The following is a 22,468-nucleotide window of genomic DNA, read 5'->3' as shown; positions in this document are numbered from 1 at the left end:
TTTGGTGTCATTCATGTACATTATATTAAAATAGGACTAGTCAAAGAGAGTTCAAATAATTTTAATGCCCCCTGATCGTTTTGCTCGACCAACCCCCCCATCCTGCGCTATGCACCAGCAACTTCGCGTCTCTGCCGCTCGCGTATGTGGATTTCACTTTCATCAAACAACAAATCTTTTAATTCTCACAGATACGCCTCTTCATTGGGATGAAACACTACTTTTCCCCCGATGGCAACACGAATTAGATGATCTACAAGTCTCCGACTTAAACTTTAAAGCCAAACAATGTATTCAATCTCTTTTTGCTGTTCCGTTTTTTCACCGAGTAATAATTTCCGTTTGTTTGCACTAATGCGATCTTTACTATCATTTTTTGAGACTTTTGAATTTGTCATGTGGTGGGTGCAGCAATGCGCTGTATAAGTGTGTGCTCCTAAAGTCTCTCTCTTTGAATTTTAGTACTTCCACTATCTCTAACCTGCTCTGCATGTGTATCGTGCCGTTTTTGAATTCTTTCCGACCGTCTAATTTGTCATCTACTTTTTGTCTTTTATTTCCGGCCCCGGGCATGGTTAAAGCCTTGTTTAGTGGCACATGACAGTATCTCTCTGAAAAAGTCTTGTCTCATCCCAGGATTTTTTTATTATAATAGAGAGGCATGCATGTGAAATATTGACAATGCCCCCATGTGAAACCAACATATGTACAGTGCCTATAAAATGTTTTCAACTCTTGGAAGTTTTCACATTTTATTGATGTACAACATTGAATCACAGTGCATTTAATTTGGCTTTTTCAACATTGATCAAAAGAAAAAGACTCTTGAATGTCCATCCATCCATCCATTTTCCAACCCGCTGAATCCGAACACAGGGTCACAGGGGTCTGCTGGAGCCAATCCCAGCCAACACAGGGCACAAGGCAGGAACCAATCCTGGGCAGGGTGCCAACCCACCACAGGACACACACAAACACACCCACACACCAAGCACACACTAGGGCCAATTCAGAATCGCCAATCCACCTAACCTGCATGTCTTTGGACTGTGGGAGGAAACTGGAGCGCCCGGAGGAAACCCACGCAGACACGGGGAGAACATGCAAACTTAAACGCAGAGATGACCCGTGAAGCAAACCTACGTCTCCTAACTGCGAGGCAGCAGCGCTACCACTGCGCCACCTTGCCGCCCACTCTTGAATGTCAAAGTGAAAATTGATCTCTGCATACTAATCTAAATTAATCAGAAATAAAAATCACAAAATAATTGATTGCATAAGCATTCACCTCTTTCAAATCAATTGTGGCATGCGGCTGGGGGAGGTACCCAGCCGGGACGCCCAAGAGGACCGGAGGAGGGCTTGTGCCTCCTCCAGACCACGAGGGGACGATCACCCTTGTTGCGTTGGGAACCACGGGTGCAAAGCTTAGAAGCTCAACCCTGTAGGGGCCCATGGTCACCACGAGGGGGTGCCCCAGTGCCTGGACAGCCCTGGACCTCAGCACTTCTGCCACACCCGGAAGTGCAGGGTGGGGGCGAGGGGGGGGGGAAGATCGGGGACACCTGGAGTGCTTCCGGGTACACAGCCAGTGCTTCCACCACACAGGGGCATGTCGGTGGAAGGTTACTGTAGGACACATGGAGCACATCCAGGTGGCTATAAAAAGGGGCCGCCTCCCTACATTTGATGGCTGGAGTCGGGTGAGGAGTGGACAAAGTCTTGCTGGAGAGGAGTGGAGGCGGCCTGAGGAAGGGAAGCACGAAAGAAAGAGGCCTGGACTTTGGGGAATTGGTACTGAGGCACTGGGTTGTGTTTATTAGTGATAAATAAAATGTGTGTGTTGGGTGATCAAATGTTGTCTGGGGCCCGTTCCACACAGTATTTAGTAAGTGAACATTTAAAAGCGGTAACAGCCTTGAGTCTGCGTGCACAGGTCTCTCTCTCTCACACTCTATCAGCTTTACACATCTGAGCACTGCTATTTTTCCACAATTCACTTTTGCAAAATTGTTTAATCTCTAGCATGTTTCATGGGGACCACGAGTGAACAGTTCCCCCCCCCAAAAGTTCAGACACAAATCTTTAATTAGATTGCAATCTAGACTCTGACTCTGCCACTCCAGGACATTCACACTGTTATTTTGAAGCCATTACTGTGTAGCTTTGGCCTTCTGCTTGGGGTTTTTCTCTTGCTGGAAAACAACTCTTCTCCCGAGGTGTGGGTTTCTTGCAGACTGCATCAGGTTTTCCTCCAAAATTTCTTGCCATTTTGCTCCATTCATTTTTCCCTCACAGGCCTTCCAATTGCAAATGTGTTACTGGACTTGAACAAGGCTGTTCATTTCCAATCTCCATGCAGCCTGACAGAGCTTGAAAAATTTTGCAAAGAAGAACAGGGAAAAACTGCAGCGTCCAGATGTACAAAGTTAACAGAGAGAGGCCTGTGCATGCAAGCTCACGGCTGCCATGACTGCCAAAGGTGAATCAACTAAATACTTAATACTATCAATCTTTGTGTTTAATATTTGTCATCTGTAGATCAATGTAAAAAAAGACAAATTAAATCACTGTGATTTAATGCTGTATAACAATAAAATGTGAAAACTATTTATGGGCGCTGCACCAATTCACATTGCATTTACATAATAGTACAGTAGTGATTTAAGCAGTGTTTATTTTTCGGTTACTGATCAGAAAATGTTAGTGAATAAAATCCCATTCATAGTTCCATGAGAAATCCAACTCTTCCATATCAACTCAATACAGGCGCAAGTCAGACTTTACTCACTATATAAATGACAACACTGCTACTACTACTTGAAAATACTTCATCTAGAAAATGAATGAATTTCACATCCTGACCATAGGGCTACTACATTAATCGCATCAATATGTCCAAGTGTGTTTGTGTTAAAACTGTTATTTGTGTGCTATTGAGGAAATTATAATTACTGTTGTCACTACTTTGTAAAGGATATTGATATTTTGTTTGTATTAGCACATCACCACTTTAAGGTTCTGCAAACAAACACAATTCAGCACTTCTGTGGAAATTAATTGTAGAATTTGCTTGTCTTTCTAGTCAGGTAATACTCCACAGCACACAAAATAAAAGAGAATATGTCCATTAAATTTGATAAGAAGGGTGGGTACAGTAATTAGTATCACTTATTGACAGCTCTGATTTCATTTCCAGATGAGTCATTATCCATTCTAATCACATCCAGTTTTATCTCTAGATAGGTCACTATCGAGTTGGAGTCTGCTTTTTAGGTTTTTATGGGTTTACCCCAATAATCTAATCTTCTTTCATATTCACAAAAAAGACACTGGGGTAAATGGTGTCTACAAGTTATTCCAATATGATATAATGTGAATGGGCCCAGCAGAGGACTTGCAACCCACCCAGGACTGGTTCCTGCCTTGAGCTTACAAAAAAAAAGGCCACTGCTCTCTAAAATATACTTTTACTAGCAATGCTCTCTACAACATTAGAGCATACAATGTATGCTTGCATGACTTGTTCATGAAGTCAATCAACTAGCAAATGGCTAGAGACAATTTTAGTGCACAACAACAGCAATAACAAACTCACAGGAGCTTGAATAATGTAGAGTGGCACTCAAATGAGTTAATTATACACACCAAGTAGGTATTTTACCCCCAAACCTCTCATTAGAAGAGTCATGCAGCCTAACAAAACATCGCTTGTCATCTCTGACACGTCAGTAAACAAAAAAAAATTACTGGAACCACCCTATATAAAAAATAACATGTCATTTTTGGCCATTTTAAAGGAAACACTGAGATATGGGTAAAACAAAACTTCCAGATTAAACACAGATGAATTAAAAATATAACATCTGTGAAAAATAAATGAACATCCAAATTAGTCACAAAGGACTACATACTGTACTTATGTAAATTAAAATGACATTTATCTAAAATGCTTAAAAACTTACCGTCTCAAAAAATATTTCCATCATGCGAGATCGTTTCTCTTCCAAGCTCAGGCCCTTTTTCTTGGACTAAAAAAAAGAGAGGGAAGCATTGATTTAAAATCAGGACTGAATGTGATGAATTCTAACTGTTCTTCCTATGAATAACAGTACATAAACAGAATGAATAAACGTGTACCAAACATTTAAGGTATTACTGTGATTTATGACAATTTTAAATATCTAAATACCCATCTCCTTCATAAATCTGCAATTCTTACCTCAGCATCTGTTATAAAACATCCTGAGATATCACTTGTCTGATACAATTAGACCTGATTTAAACACAGGTTCAATTACATGCAATTTGATGATCCCCAAAGTCTACGTTTATTTAAAAAAAAAAAATCATTCCATGATGAATCTTGAAGTAAAATATGTTAATAAATGACACCTGATTTGATACTTTCTTGTTGAATTTAAAGAAATTCTTTTTCATAAATAATCTCAAATATTTTATATATAGGGTGGTCCAGATGTAATTATGCAATTTTCATTACGCTATAACTTATTAAGTTTATTGCATAGAGAATTCACAAAAAATTATTTTTGTTGCCGATAGATGGCAGCACATGCCCTGCATTCCAAAATGGCGGGGAGACAGTTGACAGTCGAACAGCGGGTGCAATGTATTCGCCTTTTCATAATTACATAATTAGATCTGGACCACCCTGTATAGAAAACTCCAAAGTAATAGTAGTGTTTCAAGTTAGTAGTGAGTATAAAAAATAAAATGTAGTTAAACAACAAATCAACAACAAAAAAAAATTTACATTGAAATACACTTAAACTGTAAACACACACACACAACACATATATCCATATAACTACCCACACAATCTTTTCCCAAACTCCGTTATCCAGGGCAGGGTCACGGGATGCTGGAGTCCCACCTCAGCAGTCATTGGGTGGGACAGGTACCAGTTCATTGCAGGGCAAACGCATACACAAGCACACATATTAGTAACACCAATTCACCTAACTTGCATGTCTTTGGGCTGCAGAACAAAACCAGAGCACCTGAAGGAAACCCACACACACACACACGAGAAGAACAAAAAAAACAAAAAACAAAAAAAAACCAACAACAACAACACAACGCAATGCTGGTAGCACCCAATATACAAACCCCAGCCTCGTCAATATGAGGCAGCATTTATTATTTGTCCAAGTGTATGTATGTGTGTACATGTTCACATATTAATCAGATTACTAGGACAGCATTTTTTCACTTAAGAAATATAGCAAAAGTTATAAGAGGTCTAACATTGCAAGATGCTGAAAAATTAGTTCACGCTTTTGTTTTCAGTCGACTAGATTACTGTCATGCACTCCTCTCAGGACTACCAAAAAAAGACATCAATCGATTGCAACAAGTGCAGAATGGAGCTGCTAGACTCTTAACTCGGAAACGAAAATCCAAGCACATCACCCCAGTTTTGATGTCACTACACTGGTTACCTGTGTCATTTAGAATTGACTTTAAAATACTGCTTATGGTTTACAAAGCCCTTAATAATCTCGCTCCATCTTATATTTCAGAATGTCTTACACCTTACACTCCAAATCGTAACCTTAGATCTTCAAATGAGCGTCTACTTAGAATTCCAAGATCTAAACTTAAAAGAAGTGGTGAGGCGGACTTCTGCTGTTATGCACCTAAAATCTGGAATAGTCTGCCAATTGGAATTTGCCAGGCTAATACGGTGAAGCACTTTAAAACACTGCTGAAAACACATTACTTTAACATGGCTTTCTCATAGCTTCATCTTAGTTAAATTCTGATGCTATGTATATTCAATTAATTATTATTCATGGTGGCTCCAAAATCCGTACTAACCCCTACTCTCTCTTCTGTTCTTTTTCCGGTTTTCTGTGGTGGCGGCCTGCGCCAACACCACCTGATCAAAGCACTGCGATGTCCCTACATTGATGGATTAAAGGTCAGAAATCCACATGACCATCATCAGCAAATTCTTCCATGAGAACCCTGAATACAATGAAGACTGATAATTGATGTTAGGTAGAATGCCTAGAGGGGGCTGGGTGGTGTCGTGGCCTGGAACCCCTGCAGATTTTATTTTTTTTCTCTCCAGCCATCTGGAATATTTTTTTGGTTTTTTTCTGTCCACCCTGGCCAACGGACCTTACTTTTATTTTATGTTAATTAGTGTTCCCTAATTTTAATTATTTATTTTGTCTTTTATTCTCTTTCTTCATCATGTAAAGCACTTTGAGCTACATTGTTTGTATGAAAATGTGCTATAGAAATAAATGTTGTTGTTCACACTGCAATGAATTTGCACCCTGTCCGGGGATTGATCCTGCCTTGCACCCTACGCTTTCTACAATAGGCTCCATGACTCTACTTAGGATAAAGCAGGTGTGGAAGATAGATGGATATCATCTATATAGAGTTAGTGAAGTGCTGCATCTACAATGAAAAGAAAAAAGTTCAGGAATGTTCCAGTGCTAAAAAGAACTGCAGGCAAGAGACACAATGTTTTGTCTGTATAGCCTTTATACATAACAACATGGTGTGCTGATAATAACCTCTCCATCAAGAGCAAAAAGATCAAGAAGCTCATCGTGGATTACTGGAAAACTAAAGGCAGCAGATACGCTTCCATCTGAGGTGGAGTGTGTTTCCAGCTTCAAATTTCTGTGCGTTCACCTTTAGGAGGATCTTTCTTGGACAATAAACACTTCCAGTCTTGTTAAAAAAGTGCAACAGCAACTTTATTTTCTGCAGAGGCTAAAGAAAGCCTGCCTGTTTCCTCAGATTCTGTTTTACTTTCACTGCTGCACTGTCGAGAGTATACTGACTAACTGCATTACCGTGTGGTATGGCAAAAGCTCCATAGCTGGCAGGAAAGCCTGGGTAGTGAAAATTGCCCAGCACATCATAGGCATCCCGCTGCTGACTACTGCTTACCTGCAGCATACATGGTGTCTGTGACGGGCTTGCAGCATCATCAAGGATGCCTCACACCCCAAACATGGACTGTTTACCAGGAGCCCTAAGTCCCACACCAGCAGGCTCAGGAACCATTTCTTTCATAACACCATCACCATTCTGAACTCTTAACCCTTAGTCTTCAATAGCCGACCTTTCCAAATATCAATAATCTTCTGACTATACTCTCTCGATATTTTTCCCTGTTTACATGCATCTGTTACAGGTAGAGGCCAAAAATGAGATAAACCTAGCAGTACCTGGGTAAAGCTTACGTTATCCAAAAGACCAGAGTAAAGGTCTAATTGGAAATAACTTTTTTTTTTTTTTTAAATCTGGCTTTATCTGGGTAAAGTGCAACTGACCCACATGCCTCTGGGTAAAGCTAGTTTTTCCATTTGTTAGGTGTTTGAGCATGCACATCATGTAGAAGCGTATTTTTCACCCTCACCACTCTCAGAGATAACAATGGCTACCATCAGTGAAACACGTGTTGCGTTTACCAGGGCTGTGGAGTCGGTAGATAAATCCTTCGACTCCAACTCCTTAGTTTCTGGTACGTCTGACTCTGACTCCTCTGTATTTAATATGCTAAAGTATTTTCCATGTTGATTGAAGGAAGTTCATTTAATCACAGAACTACTGGCTAGGAAGCTGACTCTGTACCGTATTGGCCAGTGTAAACAAAAGACAAGAACCCCTGAACACACATCAGGCCATAACACACAGCTCCACCTACATCATTACACTTGTTTACTCTCAAATGAACTTGTTAAACACATTATATCCGAAATAAAATGATAACACTTTTTGTAATGTACCATAATCCAGATTAAATATATGTGAATGTCAGGTTGTATAATAGCTCAGCTGAACTTCACACCAGTAGTAACACAACTATACACTGAGCTTTATTCTTACATCAGAGAAATACTTAATGCTGACTATGGTTTGTGAAATGGGACATTTGAACTTGCTGTATTTTTTTTCATTACTATTTAAATTTATTAGGAGTCAGAGTCGGTACATTGCCAACTCCAACTCCACAGCCCTGGTTTAAACAGCGTTTTTATGAAAGATTTGATGAGTTAATTTTGACAAAGCAATCAAATAGTTTCCACAGATTAATGAGGAATATCACGAGTTTATAAACTCCATGAAAAATGCAAAGACATCAGTTTTTAAAACATCTAAGGACTATCGCTGCCTGAAATGGTTTGATGTGTTTACTGTTGGAAGAGTCAAGAAGTTTATCGCTCCTGTTGGACCAGGTCAGTCTTATGTAAGGTATTTTGTGACACACAGGCTCTAGCCGTAACATATCTATTCTGCACCTACAAATATTCCATGTATCTATATTTATTCATATCATGCACCTGTACTTACTTATCAGTATTAATATCTATATACAGTACTCTTCCTTGCATATACTACTACTACCAATACATTCAAATGTCATATATATATATATATATATATATATATATATATATATATATATATATATATATATACACACACACATATATATTGTGATGGAGCAGCATGGAGGTCCCCAGAAGACCATCATGGACATTGGAGTTTTTATGCAAAGCCCTGCTGGATGCCGTCGGGGCCACAGGAGGGAGGACCAAGGGCTTCTTCGTGCCCTGTGACCCGGAGGTTCGTCACAGGAAGAGCGACGGACTTCCGGGTTGAAGAAAAGGACTATTTACCCTGACCCGGAAGGAATAAGGACTTGTGGACTATTGGGCAGAAACACTTCCGGGTCAGGAGGTATAAAAGGACTATGGGAACTCACAGACAATGAGCTGAGCTGGGTGGAAGGGTGGCAACGCGTCTGGGAGCTGGAGGATTGGTTATTTGTGTATTTGTGATTAGTATTAGTGATTTACATGAGTATTGTGGAGTAGAGTGTGCTTTGTACACTTTGGAAGAAAAATAAAGTCAACATTTGGACTTTTACCTGGTGTCTGGAGTTGTGGACAGGGGTTCAAGGGAGCGAGAGCACCCCCTATCGTTCACAATACATATATATATATACATATATATATATATATATATATACACATATATATATATACATATATATATATATACATATATATTGTGCACGTATATATGTGTATATACACATACATGCATATAGACACACAAGTATTCTCATTTGTATGCTGCCTTATTGCACTTTAAATGTACTATTTACACCCACTGTCTATTGCACCTTACACTACTATTTGCACTTTTTGATTAGATGCTACCTGTACAATGACAATAAAGTTGTATTTAATCTAATCTAAACCTAACAATACTGCATTGACGAGCACAATCATGGAGCAGAAAAGTGAGGACTTCTGCAAAGCTAAATTAAGGTGCTTGTTGCTAGGGAAGCTACACTCACTTCCTATCAGTGAAAGAGTTGCGTTGCCACTACAGAGTTTAATACAACAGGATCACACCTTAAGTCAACTACTTTATATTATACAAATAGGGTAGGTACAGAAAACATGGATATATAGTATACACTGCATACCTCACAGACACACATGCATGCATATATATATTTACATACAGTCATATGAAAAAGTTTGGGAACCTCTCTTAATTCTTTGGATTTTTGTTTATCATTGGCTGAGCTTTAAAAGTAGCAACTTCCTTTTAATATCTGACATGTCTTATGGAAACAGTAGTATTTCAGCAGTAACATTAAGTTTATTGGATTAAAAGAAAATATGCAATATGCATCATAACAAAATTAAACAGAGATATGACATCAATACTTAGTTGAGCCTCCTTTTGCTAATCTAACAGCCTCTAGACGCTGTCCTCCTATAGCCTTTGATGAGTGTCTGGATTCTGGATGGAGGTACTTCTGACCCCATTCTTCCATACAAAATCTCTCCAGTTCAGTTCAATTTGATGGCTGCCGAGCATGGACAGCCTGCTTCAAATCATCCCATAGATTTTCAATGATATTCAAGACAGGGGACTGTGACGGCCATTCCAGAGCATTGTACTTCTCCCTCTGCATGAATGTCTTTGTAGATTTCGGACTGTGTTTTGGCTCATTGTCTTGTTGGAATATCCAACCCTTGAGTAACTTCAACTTTGTGACTGATGCTTGAACATTATCCTGAAGAATGTGTTGATATTGGGTAGAATTCATCCGACCCTCGACTTTAACAAGGGCCCCAGTCCCTGAATGAGCCACGCAGCCCCACAGCATGATGGAACCTCTACCAGATTTGACAGTAGGTAGCAGGTGTTTTTCTTGGAATGCGCTGTTCTTCTTCTGCCATGCAAAGCACTTTTTGTTCTGACCGAATAAGTCAATTTTTGTCTCATCAGTCCAAAGCACTTTGTTCCAAAATGAATCTGGCTTGTCTAAATGAGCATTTGATACAACAAGCGACTCTGTTTGTGCAAAAAGGGCTTCTTTCTCATTACCCTGCCATACAGATGTACAGATCGATGTAGAATGATGTACAGATACATCATCTACAGCAAGATGTTCTTGCAGGTCTTTGGAGGTGACCTGTGGGTTGTCTGTCACCATTCTCACAATCCTGCACATATGCCGCTCCTGTATTCTTCTTGGCCTGACAGACCTGCTGCGTTGGTTTAACAGCAACTGTGCCTGTGGCCTTCCATTTCCTGATGACATTCCTTACAGTTGAAACTGACAGTTTAAACCTCTGAGATATCTTTTTGTAGCCTTCCCCTAAACCAGGAGACTCAACAATCTTTATTTTCAGATCTTTTGTTAGTTGCTTTGATGATCCCATGCTGTCTGTCACTCTTCAGAGGAGAGTCAAAGGGAAGGAAGCACAACTTGCGACTGACCACCTTAAATACCTTCTCTCATGACTGGACACATCTGTCTATGAAGTTCAAGGCGTAACAAGCCAATCCAACCAATTTGGGGTTGCAGGTAATCAGCATTGAGCAGTGACAGGCATTCAAATCAGCAAAATTACAAGGGGACCCAGATTTTTGCACAGCCAGTTTTTCACATTTAATTTCATACAATACTGCTTCACTAAAAAATCTTTGTTCGGAAAACACCCCAGTACTCCTAGGAAATGAAAGACAAACCATTGTTATCTTTTTGTTGAAAGGACAGTAAATTATTATGTAGGCTAAGAGGGGTTCCCAAACTTTTTCATATGACTGTATATAGAAGAACACACACACACACACTTCAGACCACTTTACACTATATTCCTAGGGAAAAAAATACATTAACATCTTAAAGTGATAACCCAGAGCATGGTGAAATATTCACAAAGGTTAATAGTATGATATCTCTTATATGAAATTGTTCAGGATTTAGGTACTCATATAGTTTCATGCAAACTGCAGAGTGCCTGATGCCATGACATACATAAGTCATTGACTTGGACACAAGCTTGCAGTGTAGTAGGAAGAAATGATAAACTTATAAAAGGTCAGCAACTTAAGCACAACAGAGAATAAGCAGATTACAATCGCTGTAGCATTTTCATGCAGTGGCTCCTCTGACCGTTTGTGGTGGAAAGAAATCACTGAAGCGGTGACATACTTCTTTAGTTTTTAATTCAATATATCAGAGAGAAAAAACTGGAGCCAAGAAAAATTCACTGAATAATTGACACAAAATATTACCAAACATAGTTTTAAGATGAAGCATTGCATAAGTGACACATCCATACTGTCACATCACTGAAACTAATGTTGCTTGCTTTTTCACCACCTCCACAAACACTAACTTCTGATAGACAAAATAAGTAGAGTTGTTACATCTCATCCTAACAATTCCCAACAGCAAAAGAAAATGGAAATGTCAAAGCCTATATCTTCAAGTTTAGTATTTCTGTGATGCTCATATGAATGAATTTATTTTTCATAGAATAAAATAGAAATTACTGGCATGTCAAATATGAGAGAAATCAAACAAGTTTATGTAATGGCAGTTAGGGGAAGCAATATGGACAAAGTGCAGGCCTTAAAGGCCTACAGTCAATTCCTGGATAGATGCAGACTTCACATTATCATTAGTAGGTGTGAATATTTCACTACGACTTCTTCCTCTTCATCTTTTCCCATTTCTATGTGGGGTTGATGAGGCTGATCAAGCTTTTCCCAGACAGTTTGGTCCTGCACCTCCTCACAAGTCAAGCCCTTTCCTTTTGTTAAATTCTTTTACTTTATCTGTCCACCTCTGCTTTGGTCTTCCTTGATTTCTCATCTTCTGGACTTCCATTCCCATCACTCTTTTTTTGCCTACACATTCATTGTCTCCCCTCATCACATGTCCAAACCACTTCAACCTCCTTTCCTGCACTTAGATATTTAGATTGAAATCACTGAAATTGTAAATTTCTTCATTTACATCCAGGCAAGCTATATTTGCAACATTAATATAAAACTTTAGAAGAAGACAATAATGAAAAATGCATAATATAGGCATACATTAAAAAAAACCTATTTTGATTATTTTATGTGAGTTTTATATTTTGAAAGATGAAAAACATTTTTCTCAATCACATAAAATTTTCTGAGAAAATGCATATCATAGTTTTTTTTTAATTGTTCTTGCACTATAAAATTGAGTATCAATATTGTATTCTAATGATTATTTAAATTTAGTATTTTCTAATATTAAAATCTATGTTTAAACCAAAACAATTATTTTTTTCGTTAATAAGGTCAAAATATATCTGGATGTTCTGTGTATGTTACTGGGTTGGCAGTCAGGGCATACAAAATGCCCACGTTTTCTCTTTGAGTGGGACAGCAGAGAAAATAACTCACATTGGGTTCAGAAGGAATGACCACCTGAAAAAAGCTACAGCTTGGTGCCAAAAACATCATCAAGGCACGTATTTATCAAGAGTCTTGGAATTACTCCTAAAAGAATTGCACTACTGCGGTGGGCTGGCGCCCTGCCCAGGGCTTGTTTCCTGCCTTGTGCCCGGTGTTGGCTCCAGTGGACCCCTGTGACCCTGTGGTTGGAATAAATCGGGCTGGATAATAGATGGATGGATGGAATTACACTAAAAGTCACACTAGGAAAAGAATTTGTCCTACCTCAGAGTAGGACATTAGAAGCATTTACGAATGATCCTAGTTCCAAATCCCAGCTAAGAGTACGAAATGACATCCTTATATTATTTCGCTTGTGCCCATCCGTGCTTGATATAAACAACGGTTGCCACAATCTGTGCTCCTGACTGAGTTTTAGTTTTAGGCTTATCGTCAATTCTTCAATGTGACCAATTATTGATTGTGGTATTTGACTGTTTATTCGCTGCATACTTTGTTACTGACACTACCATTTTACACCTCCTTTATCCTTCTCTTCAACGTAAGCCTCCGGATAAAATGAAAAGGCACATACAGCTTAGCTGTGGCCAACAGAAACAGTCTCACCAGCCTACATACTCAAACCAACGCACAGAAGTAGAAACATCTACATCACACCAGACCAACCAGCACAGGTAAGATGCCTTAACAGCAAAAACAACGTATGACAAACCACAGAGTGACATTATCAGAAGATCAGCGACAGCAAGTTTCGCACCTTGACAGCGAATGAAAAATGAATTACACACACAGCCTTTCTGAAGAGCAGCAGCAAACTTCCAGACAACAAGAAACTTTACAAAAGAAAACCTACAAGGATTCCATTACATAGACAACTCAAAACAAGATATTCCCTTTATTACCGCGTAGGTAATTCCCCATTTGTTTAGCACATCCTATGACTCTCACCAAGTCACAACAACAAACATTTAATAACGTCAAGAGTTTATTTGCCAGGCCCTGTTTTTACTCATGCCCAGTTGTACAAGTTTTCCAGAGTTACATCGAAACCCGGGCTAAACATAAAGATACTTACGGGTTACACACAAGGGAAAATTTTTGCTGACTGTAACGTTTATGCAACAAATTGCATTTTCTGACAATTATCATAGACGTTGGTATACTACGCTACCTGATGGCCACACATACTGACTTACATGTGCTCTGCATTTCCCTTCTTATCCAATATGTTCTGTTAACCTGTTTATGTTACACTTTGTATTGTAAATATTCCTGCTGTTATAAGTGACTATAATAACATCCTGTACTAATTATGTGACTATTCTAATAATGAGTCCTCTCACAAGTCACTACTTATTAAAATAATCTCCTTTCTTACTGTAACGTGTGATGTTCTTCTCTCCCTCATCATCATTTCATTAACGATTTTATTCTTGCAAAATTATTGAACGGCACAATTTGCTAGTCTGAGAATAAATGACATTATGATTTTATAGCATCCCTTCCCATATATATTTTCTGATACTAACGATAAGGCTCCAGCACAAAGATCATAATACAATAATCAAAGTAGATGAAGAAGGAGGACAACATTATAAGGTAAGAAACTGCACGCAATTGTTGCAACTTTATGAAAAACATTGTAATGTTGATGGCCGAGGTCTCCAGGACTCTAAACAAATCCAAATCATATTATGCGATATCATCTACCGTTAAATTCTGCTCCGTACTTGTAATATTTTCATTTTTATACTGTTTTGAGGATTACTTGTGTTCTGTTCTGTGTATGGTATTGTATTGACCCCCTTTCTTTTTGACACACACTGCACACCCAATTTACCTGGAAAGGGGTCTCTCCTTGAACTGCCTTTCCCAATGTCCCTTCCACTTATTCCCTGCTAGGTTTTTTTGGGAGTTTTTTCTTGTCTTCTTAAAGAGAGTCAAGGCCTGCTAAAGCCCATTGTGGCACTTCTTGTGTGATTTTGGGCTATACAAAAATAAATTGTATTGTATTGTAATGAACACTTAAGTGAAAAGATTGCAATACATACACACTGAATGAGAGCTAAGCCCGGTAACAGGCATGTTTGTGTATTAATGAATGATCCACAGCGGCACTTCCAGAAGATATGCCTTTCCACTGTTATGGCACAAAGGAAAGGCCTCGTAAAGTAAAAGTTACTGAAACTAGCCACAACTTTTCCAGCACTAGTTAATTGAAGCTGTGTGCTCTTGATCACATATTCCACCATAGCGTGCTTTGTCACTGTCAGTGATCCCCTTTCCTTCTGTGAGGCTCCATATATCCAATGCCCTGAGAGTCTCCACCTGCCTTCTTAAACCTTCCTGGCTTGTATGGTATAAAACGAATGCAAATCACAGTGTCAATCACCCATACAGCCCTGCTTATCTTTAGGGTAATAGTCTTAACTGCTAAAATACAGTTTGTACCCATAACCACCTGTTTGTTGATACTGTGATATCACTTACAATTCATATATGCCTGCTCATTTGCACTTGGGGCAATGTGTGTGCCAATGTGCATCAGTGGGGCTTGCTTTAACTTTCCCTCATGTGGAGCTCAGGGTAAATGTTTTATCTGAATATTACCTCATACGTTGAAAGAGCATTCAAAGTTTGATGCAAAATTTGACAATGGTTGTTTGTGACATACCAGAATCATCGCCATTATAAAGATGTCTTTTTCCTGTGGCTAAAATACGTGATGTCACCAACATTTTAATTTCATATGACAGTGCATGGCTAAATGGATTGATAACATAACGCACAAGATTCCAGTAAAAGTCCAGTGTTTTTAAAACATTCAGCCTTTCCCGGCATGTGCATGCAGATCTCTGCCTGAACGCTATCTTCTGGAACTTCCAACCAAGTTAGGGCAGCTCACAAGCTTTCTTAAATCTTGGTGGATTTAGGAGTAAATTCCTAACTTGAGAAATTTTAAGTAAAGAAAATGTTTGTCAAAGTCCTATCAAAAGATGGAGCCCGTTTTATGTATTTGTGCCAAAGTTTGTCTGAGGCTAAACTGAAACAGGGCATTTTTGCCAGACCTGATATTACAGAACAGATTTCTAATTCAGAATTTGATGGTGTAACGAACGACTTCGAACCAAGGTTTTGGATTTCATTGAAAGATTTATAAGATTTTAGAACATTAGAGCAACCTGGATGAGAACAGGCCATTCAGCCCAACAAAGCTCGCCGGTCCTATCCACTTATTTCTTCCAAAAAAACATTGTCAAGTTTTGAAAGTCCCTAAAGTCTTACTGTCTACCACACTACTTGGTTGCTTATTGCAAGTGTCTGTCGTTCTTTGTGTAAAGAAAAACTTCCTAATGTTTTTCGTGAAATTTCCTCTTAACAAGTTTCCAACTGTGTTCCTGTGTTCTTGATGATCTCTTTCAAAATAACAGTCTCGTTCCACTGGACTAATTCCCTTCATCATTTTAAACACTTCACTCAGGTCTCCTCTTCATCTTCTTTTGTTTAAACTGTAAAGGCTCAGCTCTTTTAATCTTTCCTCATAACTCATCCTCTGTAGCCCTGAATCGGCCGAGTTGTTCTTCTCTGGACCTTCTCTAGTGCGGTTATGTCCTTTTTGTAGCCTGGAGACCAAAACTGCACCCGGTACTCCAGATGAGGCCTCACCAGTGTGTTATAAAGCTTGAGCAGAGCCTCCTGTGACTTGTACTCCACACATCAAGGCGCTATATAACCTGACATTCTGTTAGCCTTCTTAATGGCTTCTGAACACTGTCTGGTAGTTGATGGTGTGGAGTCCACCACGACTCCTACATCCTTCTCATAAGGAGTACTCTTGATTTTCCGACCGCCCATTGTGTATTCAAAACCCTAGGTTTTAGGCAACAATAAAGATCTAAATTATAAAGTAATGATGAAAATAAATATTAGTTATATTTAAGGTAGGTTGTAACACAATTCTTAATGTTCACTCTTCAGAATCTTATTTCAAATTTTCCCCTGAAAATATTACAGACGTAAGTGAAAGATTGTGGTCAGTCCTCAAGAGGCGGGTGGACAAACAAAAACCCACAAATTCTGACAAACTCCAAGCATTGATTGGGCTGCCATCAGTCAGGATTGGGCCCAGAAGTTGATTGCCAGCCTGCCAGGGTGAATTGCAGAGGTCTTGAAAAAGAAAGAAGGGCCAACACTGCAAATATGGACTCTGCATAGACTTCATGTCATTGTTAATAAAAACCTTTGAAATTTATGAAATGTTTGTAATTCTACTTCAGTACACCAGAGAAACATCTGACAAAAAGATCTAAAAACACTGAAGCAGCAAACTTTGTGAAAATAAATATTTGTGTCATTCTCAAAACCTTTGGCCACGAATGTACATCAGGATATCTAAGACATGGAAAGAAGAAATCACTGATGGATGATTCAGAGGGCTGCACCATTTAAAAAAAAAAAGAAGAGGAGAAACAATGGGCCACCAAAACAAAATTATAAGAAGTGACAAAAACTAGAAGTTATATTTACAGCAATGAACAAGTATTTTATTTTCTTTACATATACAGTATGTTTACAATATTAAATTGACTAAACATTTCATTGTACATGAGTTTAGAACTTTACTGTATACATGAATAAACCGTGTAAACTGTTAAATTCTACTTAAACTTTTTGTTGTGTTTATGAATGCAAATAAAAATAACCATTCACAATTAAAATATTTTTTATAACCTGAATTTTGCAGACCTGTGCAGTAGGTTAAAGAAGAGACAGAACTAAACTCAAGCAGGTCAGGATGGGGAGCATGCACTGGTACAGCACATTTCCTCACACGCCACACGACGAAACAGCTCAATATCCTGGTTAGAAGACACCCAGTCCAGTCCCACCCTCCGGAAATGACCTTCTATCTGTCGCAGCTAGGTGTTACATGGGTGCCCCCCCCCTGGTCTGGTCCAGCCACTCGGGTCCTCAACAATGAGCTGGATCACCCTCAGAGAATCACGCCACACGATTGTGACGCTCCCTCACAATACAGGTAATGTGCCTCATTGGAGACTCCATGAGCAACACAAAGTCAAATCAGCGCTACCCAAGGATTCTCAGCTGAGACCCAGCAACGAAAGAGTCCAGTCTTCGTCTCAGGTCACTGGATAGTGTCCATGTCTCACAACCATATAGCAAGACAGGAAGCCCCAGGACTCTAAAGACTTGAACCTTCGTCCTTCTGCAGATATCGGGAGCGCCACACAGCCCTTTCTAGCGACCTCACGACTCCCCCCCAAATGCTCTCCCAATCCATCTACTGACTTCAGAGGAAGAGTCACCAGAGACATGAATGTCACTGCTGAGGTAAATAAACCTCTCGACGAGGTCGAGATTCTCTCCACAAACAGACAGACTGCTGATGGCCGTACCTTAGAGAACATTAATTAAACTGAAACAGTAATAAATAACTTAATAACAATAATTTGGAAGACAGTAATAAATAACAACAACAAATAATTTGGCACCTGTGTGTCCAACATACAATATTTTTCTCAATAAAATATTTAAAAAGAAATAAGTGATGGTTTGAGAAACATTGATCAGCTTTGGTCCACAAAACATTTGGTGGTGGTCTCAAAAAAACAACACTTTTGGAAATGTCTGGTATGGCAGAGAAGGAGCACTAGCAAGCCAAACAATTAAATGTGTTTTAATACTGGAGTTAAAATGAAGGCCTTTCTTAGAATAGAGCCTTCAGAAACAGTCTGAAACCCCGAAAAGTATGGTTTCCAGCTTCTGGCTTGTTTTGCACCTTATTATTGTTTGGTTATCACTATTTAAAGAAAAAAAAATTAAGGCCTCTGAATGATTGAAAAGCTAGTCATTTAAAATGGAAGGAAAAGAAATATTCTCCTGTAGCAGCAGTTACTGACCATTAATTAAGAAAATGACAGGAGCAAAAACCTGCAGCCACTGTGGCCTTCCAGCATCTGCATTTGACACCCCCGATGTAAGAAATACAGATGAGCTTGTCGTTGAGATCACGTAATTTTAAACTTGATAGCATATATTTAGAATATTAATATAATGCTCCAGAAGCAGAAAATAATAAATACAATTAGGGTGGTCCAGATCTAATTATGCAATTTTCATTAAGCTATAACTTATTAAGTTTATTACATAGAACAATCACCTAAAAAATCCCGGACCATCGATAAGTGTGCGAACTGACGACATGAAGAATCGCTGAACTGGAATCGTCCCCGCACAAATCAAAGTCATCCAGACGATCTGGATCTGCATAATTAGATCTGGACCACCCTGTATATGTCATACTGATGAGAAATGAAACGTTTTTAGTAAAAAATGCACCAATGCAGTCTCATGAATTAGTAAGAAAAAAAGATGTACGTTAAATACTCGTATGAAGGCTAAAATTTAACCAAGTGTGCGTTATAAAATTCGACACAGGTAAAAACATTAGTTTAATCGGCCAAAGCTTACTTAAATGACTTGATCTAATCTTCAAGGTTATTACGGAGGTGCCAAGGCCTATCCTTTGCGTATTTGGCAAAAGGTAGAAACCAGACTTGGTCAGATAAATGTGAACATCTATTTTCCACTATTAACTGTACAGGGTTATTAGACAACCTACAAAATCGGTCAACATGTAAATAGCCAGTCACCGGCATGCGATTTGCATTAACCACGCCCATATCAACACTTGATTGGTTTTAATGTGTCGCTGTCATCACTACACTTTCTCGAGCTGCTGCAGTCTTGTTCCGTCTTTTTGGTTTTAAAGCTCTGGCTACTAAGTCACTTGTGTTATCGTGAGAAGCCAGTTAATGATTTTATTTGTTCATTTTTTTATTAAATGAGGGATGCGGTGGAAATGCTCTCGAGACAGCGCTTTCGCTTGTTTACTTGAATAAATGTCGATGCTGTATAATCATTATGGGTCACAGTAGTCTAGCAAGGTGTTCAAGAACAACAACAAAACAGTACATAAACCCACGCAAAAAACGTTCATTAAGCCTAACACAGTGGCTTACCATTGCCTGTCGAATCCGTCAGCATTCGCAGCTGCCCACGCCGTTTGTCACTTCTGTTTGTCAGCGGCAATGAATGGACGTGTTCAGTTTGGCGCCATAAACGGAGGGGTGGTGACTACAGCACGTGTACGGAACGCTTCCTCGCGAACGCGCTTGCGCAATTTAAATTTATTCAACTAACTTTATTGGCATGGTAAGGTACAAACGTAAAGCATTTCTAACATACACACACAACCGAGTGCGTGTTATAAAAAAAATCTACGGGGTGGTGCCAGACCGTCATGTTAAGCTCATCAGTATAGGTGAGTGTGCTCAGGAATAGACTGGTGCCAAAGATGCCATTTTCCCAGCGATCCTAGCATGGAAGAGGCGTTAGTAGAGTGTGGATGGCTGGAATAAAGTAGATGTAGTCCGAGTTCGGCTGCACGTTGTAGAATTTTCCGCGAACGAAACGTTTCTGAAAACGTGCCAGTAATATAAATGAGCACCAGCAAATTGTGTCTTTGTGTGCCCTGTGAAGTCTCACCCCATCGAAGTTTGACTCCTGCTTTGCCCGCTGTGCTGCCAGTTCAGGCTCCTGCAGCCTCAAATCTTAGACAAGGCGAGTTAAGAAAAAAGACAAAGAAAAAGTACGTAATTGTATTTCCTTTCAAGTTGCGTGTGTTGGAATAGTGCTAATGTTGTGCTATCTGTTTATGTGAATTACAAGTGACGACGGATTTTCACACCCACTGAATCCAGTTTAGAATCCCCTGGCGCCATTAAGAACCCAAAAAAGGACACACACGTCTTTGGAGATGTGATAGGAAACCCCACTATTAAGATACTTTCTACAGTGCCTAAGGAGAAGGTTTGTATGAGCACTGGGGAGACCCTAAATTTCCGTAGCTGCATCAGATGGTACAGATGCCGCCTTGCCTTTTTCACCATGAGCTTGGCTTTGCTGAGTCCATGTCAGGTCTTCAGAGATATGAACTCCAAGGTACCTGAAGCTGCTAACTCTTTCAATTGTAGCCCCATGGACTGCTGTGGAGGGTCACTGCTGCTTCTTGCTGAAATACACAATTAGCTCTTAAGTATTGCATTATAAAATTTTATACAATATAATGCCATATTAATTTATATTTATATATACACATATGGAGGAGGAGATTCCAGGAGACACAGAGTTACTTTAGGAGAGCTGGAACTGGGCCCCTCGTAGAAGGTCCTTAACCCATCAGCAGGACCCACCGGTATCTGCTCCTTTAAGCAGGAAGAAACAGGATGAGCACTGCCAGCGCCTACAAAATGACCTCATGCAGGCAGACAGGACACTGGTGTGAATGTCTCAGACCAAACAATCAGAAACAGACTTCATGAGGGTGGTCTAAGGGCCCGACCTTCTCTAGAGGGTCCTGTGCTCACTGCCCGCCCGGCAATGTGGAACTCAATTGGCATTTGCCATAGAATACCAGAATTGTCAGGTCCACCACTGGTGCCCTGTGCGTTTCACAGATGAGAGTAGGTTCACCCTGAGCACATGTGATAGATGTTAAAGGGTCTGGAGAAGTCGTGGAGAACGTTATGCTGCCTGTAACATCGTTCAGCATGACCGTTTTGGTGGAGGGTCAGTGATAGTCTGGGGAGGCATATCCATGGAGGAACACACAGACCTCCACAGGCTAGACAACAGCACCTTGACTGCCATTAGGTATCAGGATGAAATCCTTGGACCCATTGTTAGACCCTATGCTGGTGCAGTGGCTCCTGGTGTATGACAATGCCCGGCCTCATGTGGCGAGAGGGTGAAGGAATTGATACCATTGACTGCCACACTCACTTACTCGCCTGACCTCAATCCAACAGAAAACCTCGGGGGTGGAACATTACATTTCAGTCCATCAGACGCCACCAGGTTGCAGCACCTTAGACTGTCCAGAAGCTCAGTGATGCCCTGGTCCAGATCTGGGAGGAGATCCCCCAGGACACCATCTGTTATCTCATTAGGACGTTGTCAGGCCTGCATACAAGCACGTGTTGGGGGGGAATACAAACTACGGGGTACGATTTGGAGTTGCTGCAATGAAATTTTGGCAAAATGGATGAGCCTGCCTGCCACCGCATCATTTTTTCCCTTTGATTTTCAGGGTGTCTTTGAATTCAGCCCTCTGTAGGTTGACCATTTTCATTTCCATCAAACAATGTGGCATCCTTTCGTTCCTAACACATTTCCATATCAGTATGAGATATCCAGCAGCATTTTTGTCCCCATTGAGATCTGTGTTGTCAAAGTGTGCCTTTAATTTTTTGAGCATATTACATACATACATCCATACACACACACACAAGACATGGAGGAATAGAATTAGCCTCTTAACACACATTACTGGTAAGTGGCCTAAAAAAGGACCTTTGGCATCTTCAATGCTGCTTCCACCCACCATTCAGATGTTCTTCCTTTTCGTCTCTACAGGTGCCCATACATGCCACCCATGTCTGCCTCACCTGGACTCATTCCTTATGCCACACTATTCCCCCAGTGCTTTCTGTGAGCACACTCATGGTCAGGGTCCAGTCCGAGGCCATGAAAGCACGAGGAAGCATTTTCAGGTTAGACAGAACTGTCCTACGGGTGTGCACACGGGAAATCCACCAGGGTGATGCTGCCATCTGTCATCTTG

The 22,468-nt window shown here is 39.9% G+C and overlaps 1 protein-coding gene across 1 annotated transcript in view; it reads right to left on the bottom strand.

Annotated features, from left to right (window-relative positions):
• Window positions 1-20,628, bottom strand: part of mnd1 (meiotic nuclear divisions 1 homolog (S. cerevisiae)) — a 67,841-nt gene extending 47,213 nt beyond the window's left edge. The window contains exons 1-2 of the mRNA XM_039750275.1: window positions 19,806-20,628; window positions 3,966-4,031 (exon numbers count right to left, since the gene is read on the bottom strand). Of these exons, the coding sequence (XP_039606209.1) occupies window positions 3,966-4,031; window positions 19,806-19,808 (69 nt within the window). The 5' untranslated portion in view covers window positions 19,809-20,628. The remainder of the gene's footprint in view (window positions 1-3,965; window positions 4,032-19,805) is intronic.
• Window positions 20,629-22,468: the final 1,840 nt, after the last annotated feature.

This window comes from Polypterus senegalus, chromosome 4 (genome assembly GCF_016835505.1).
Source record: "Polypterus senegalus isolate Bchr_013 chromosome 4, ASM1683550v1, whole genome shotgun sequence".
Lineage (NCBI taxonomy): Eukaryota > Metazoa > Chordata > Cladistia > Polypteriformes > Polypteridae > Polypterus > Polypterus senegalus.
This window is presented reverse-complemented; position numbering and strand designations above follow the sequence as displayed.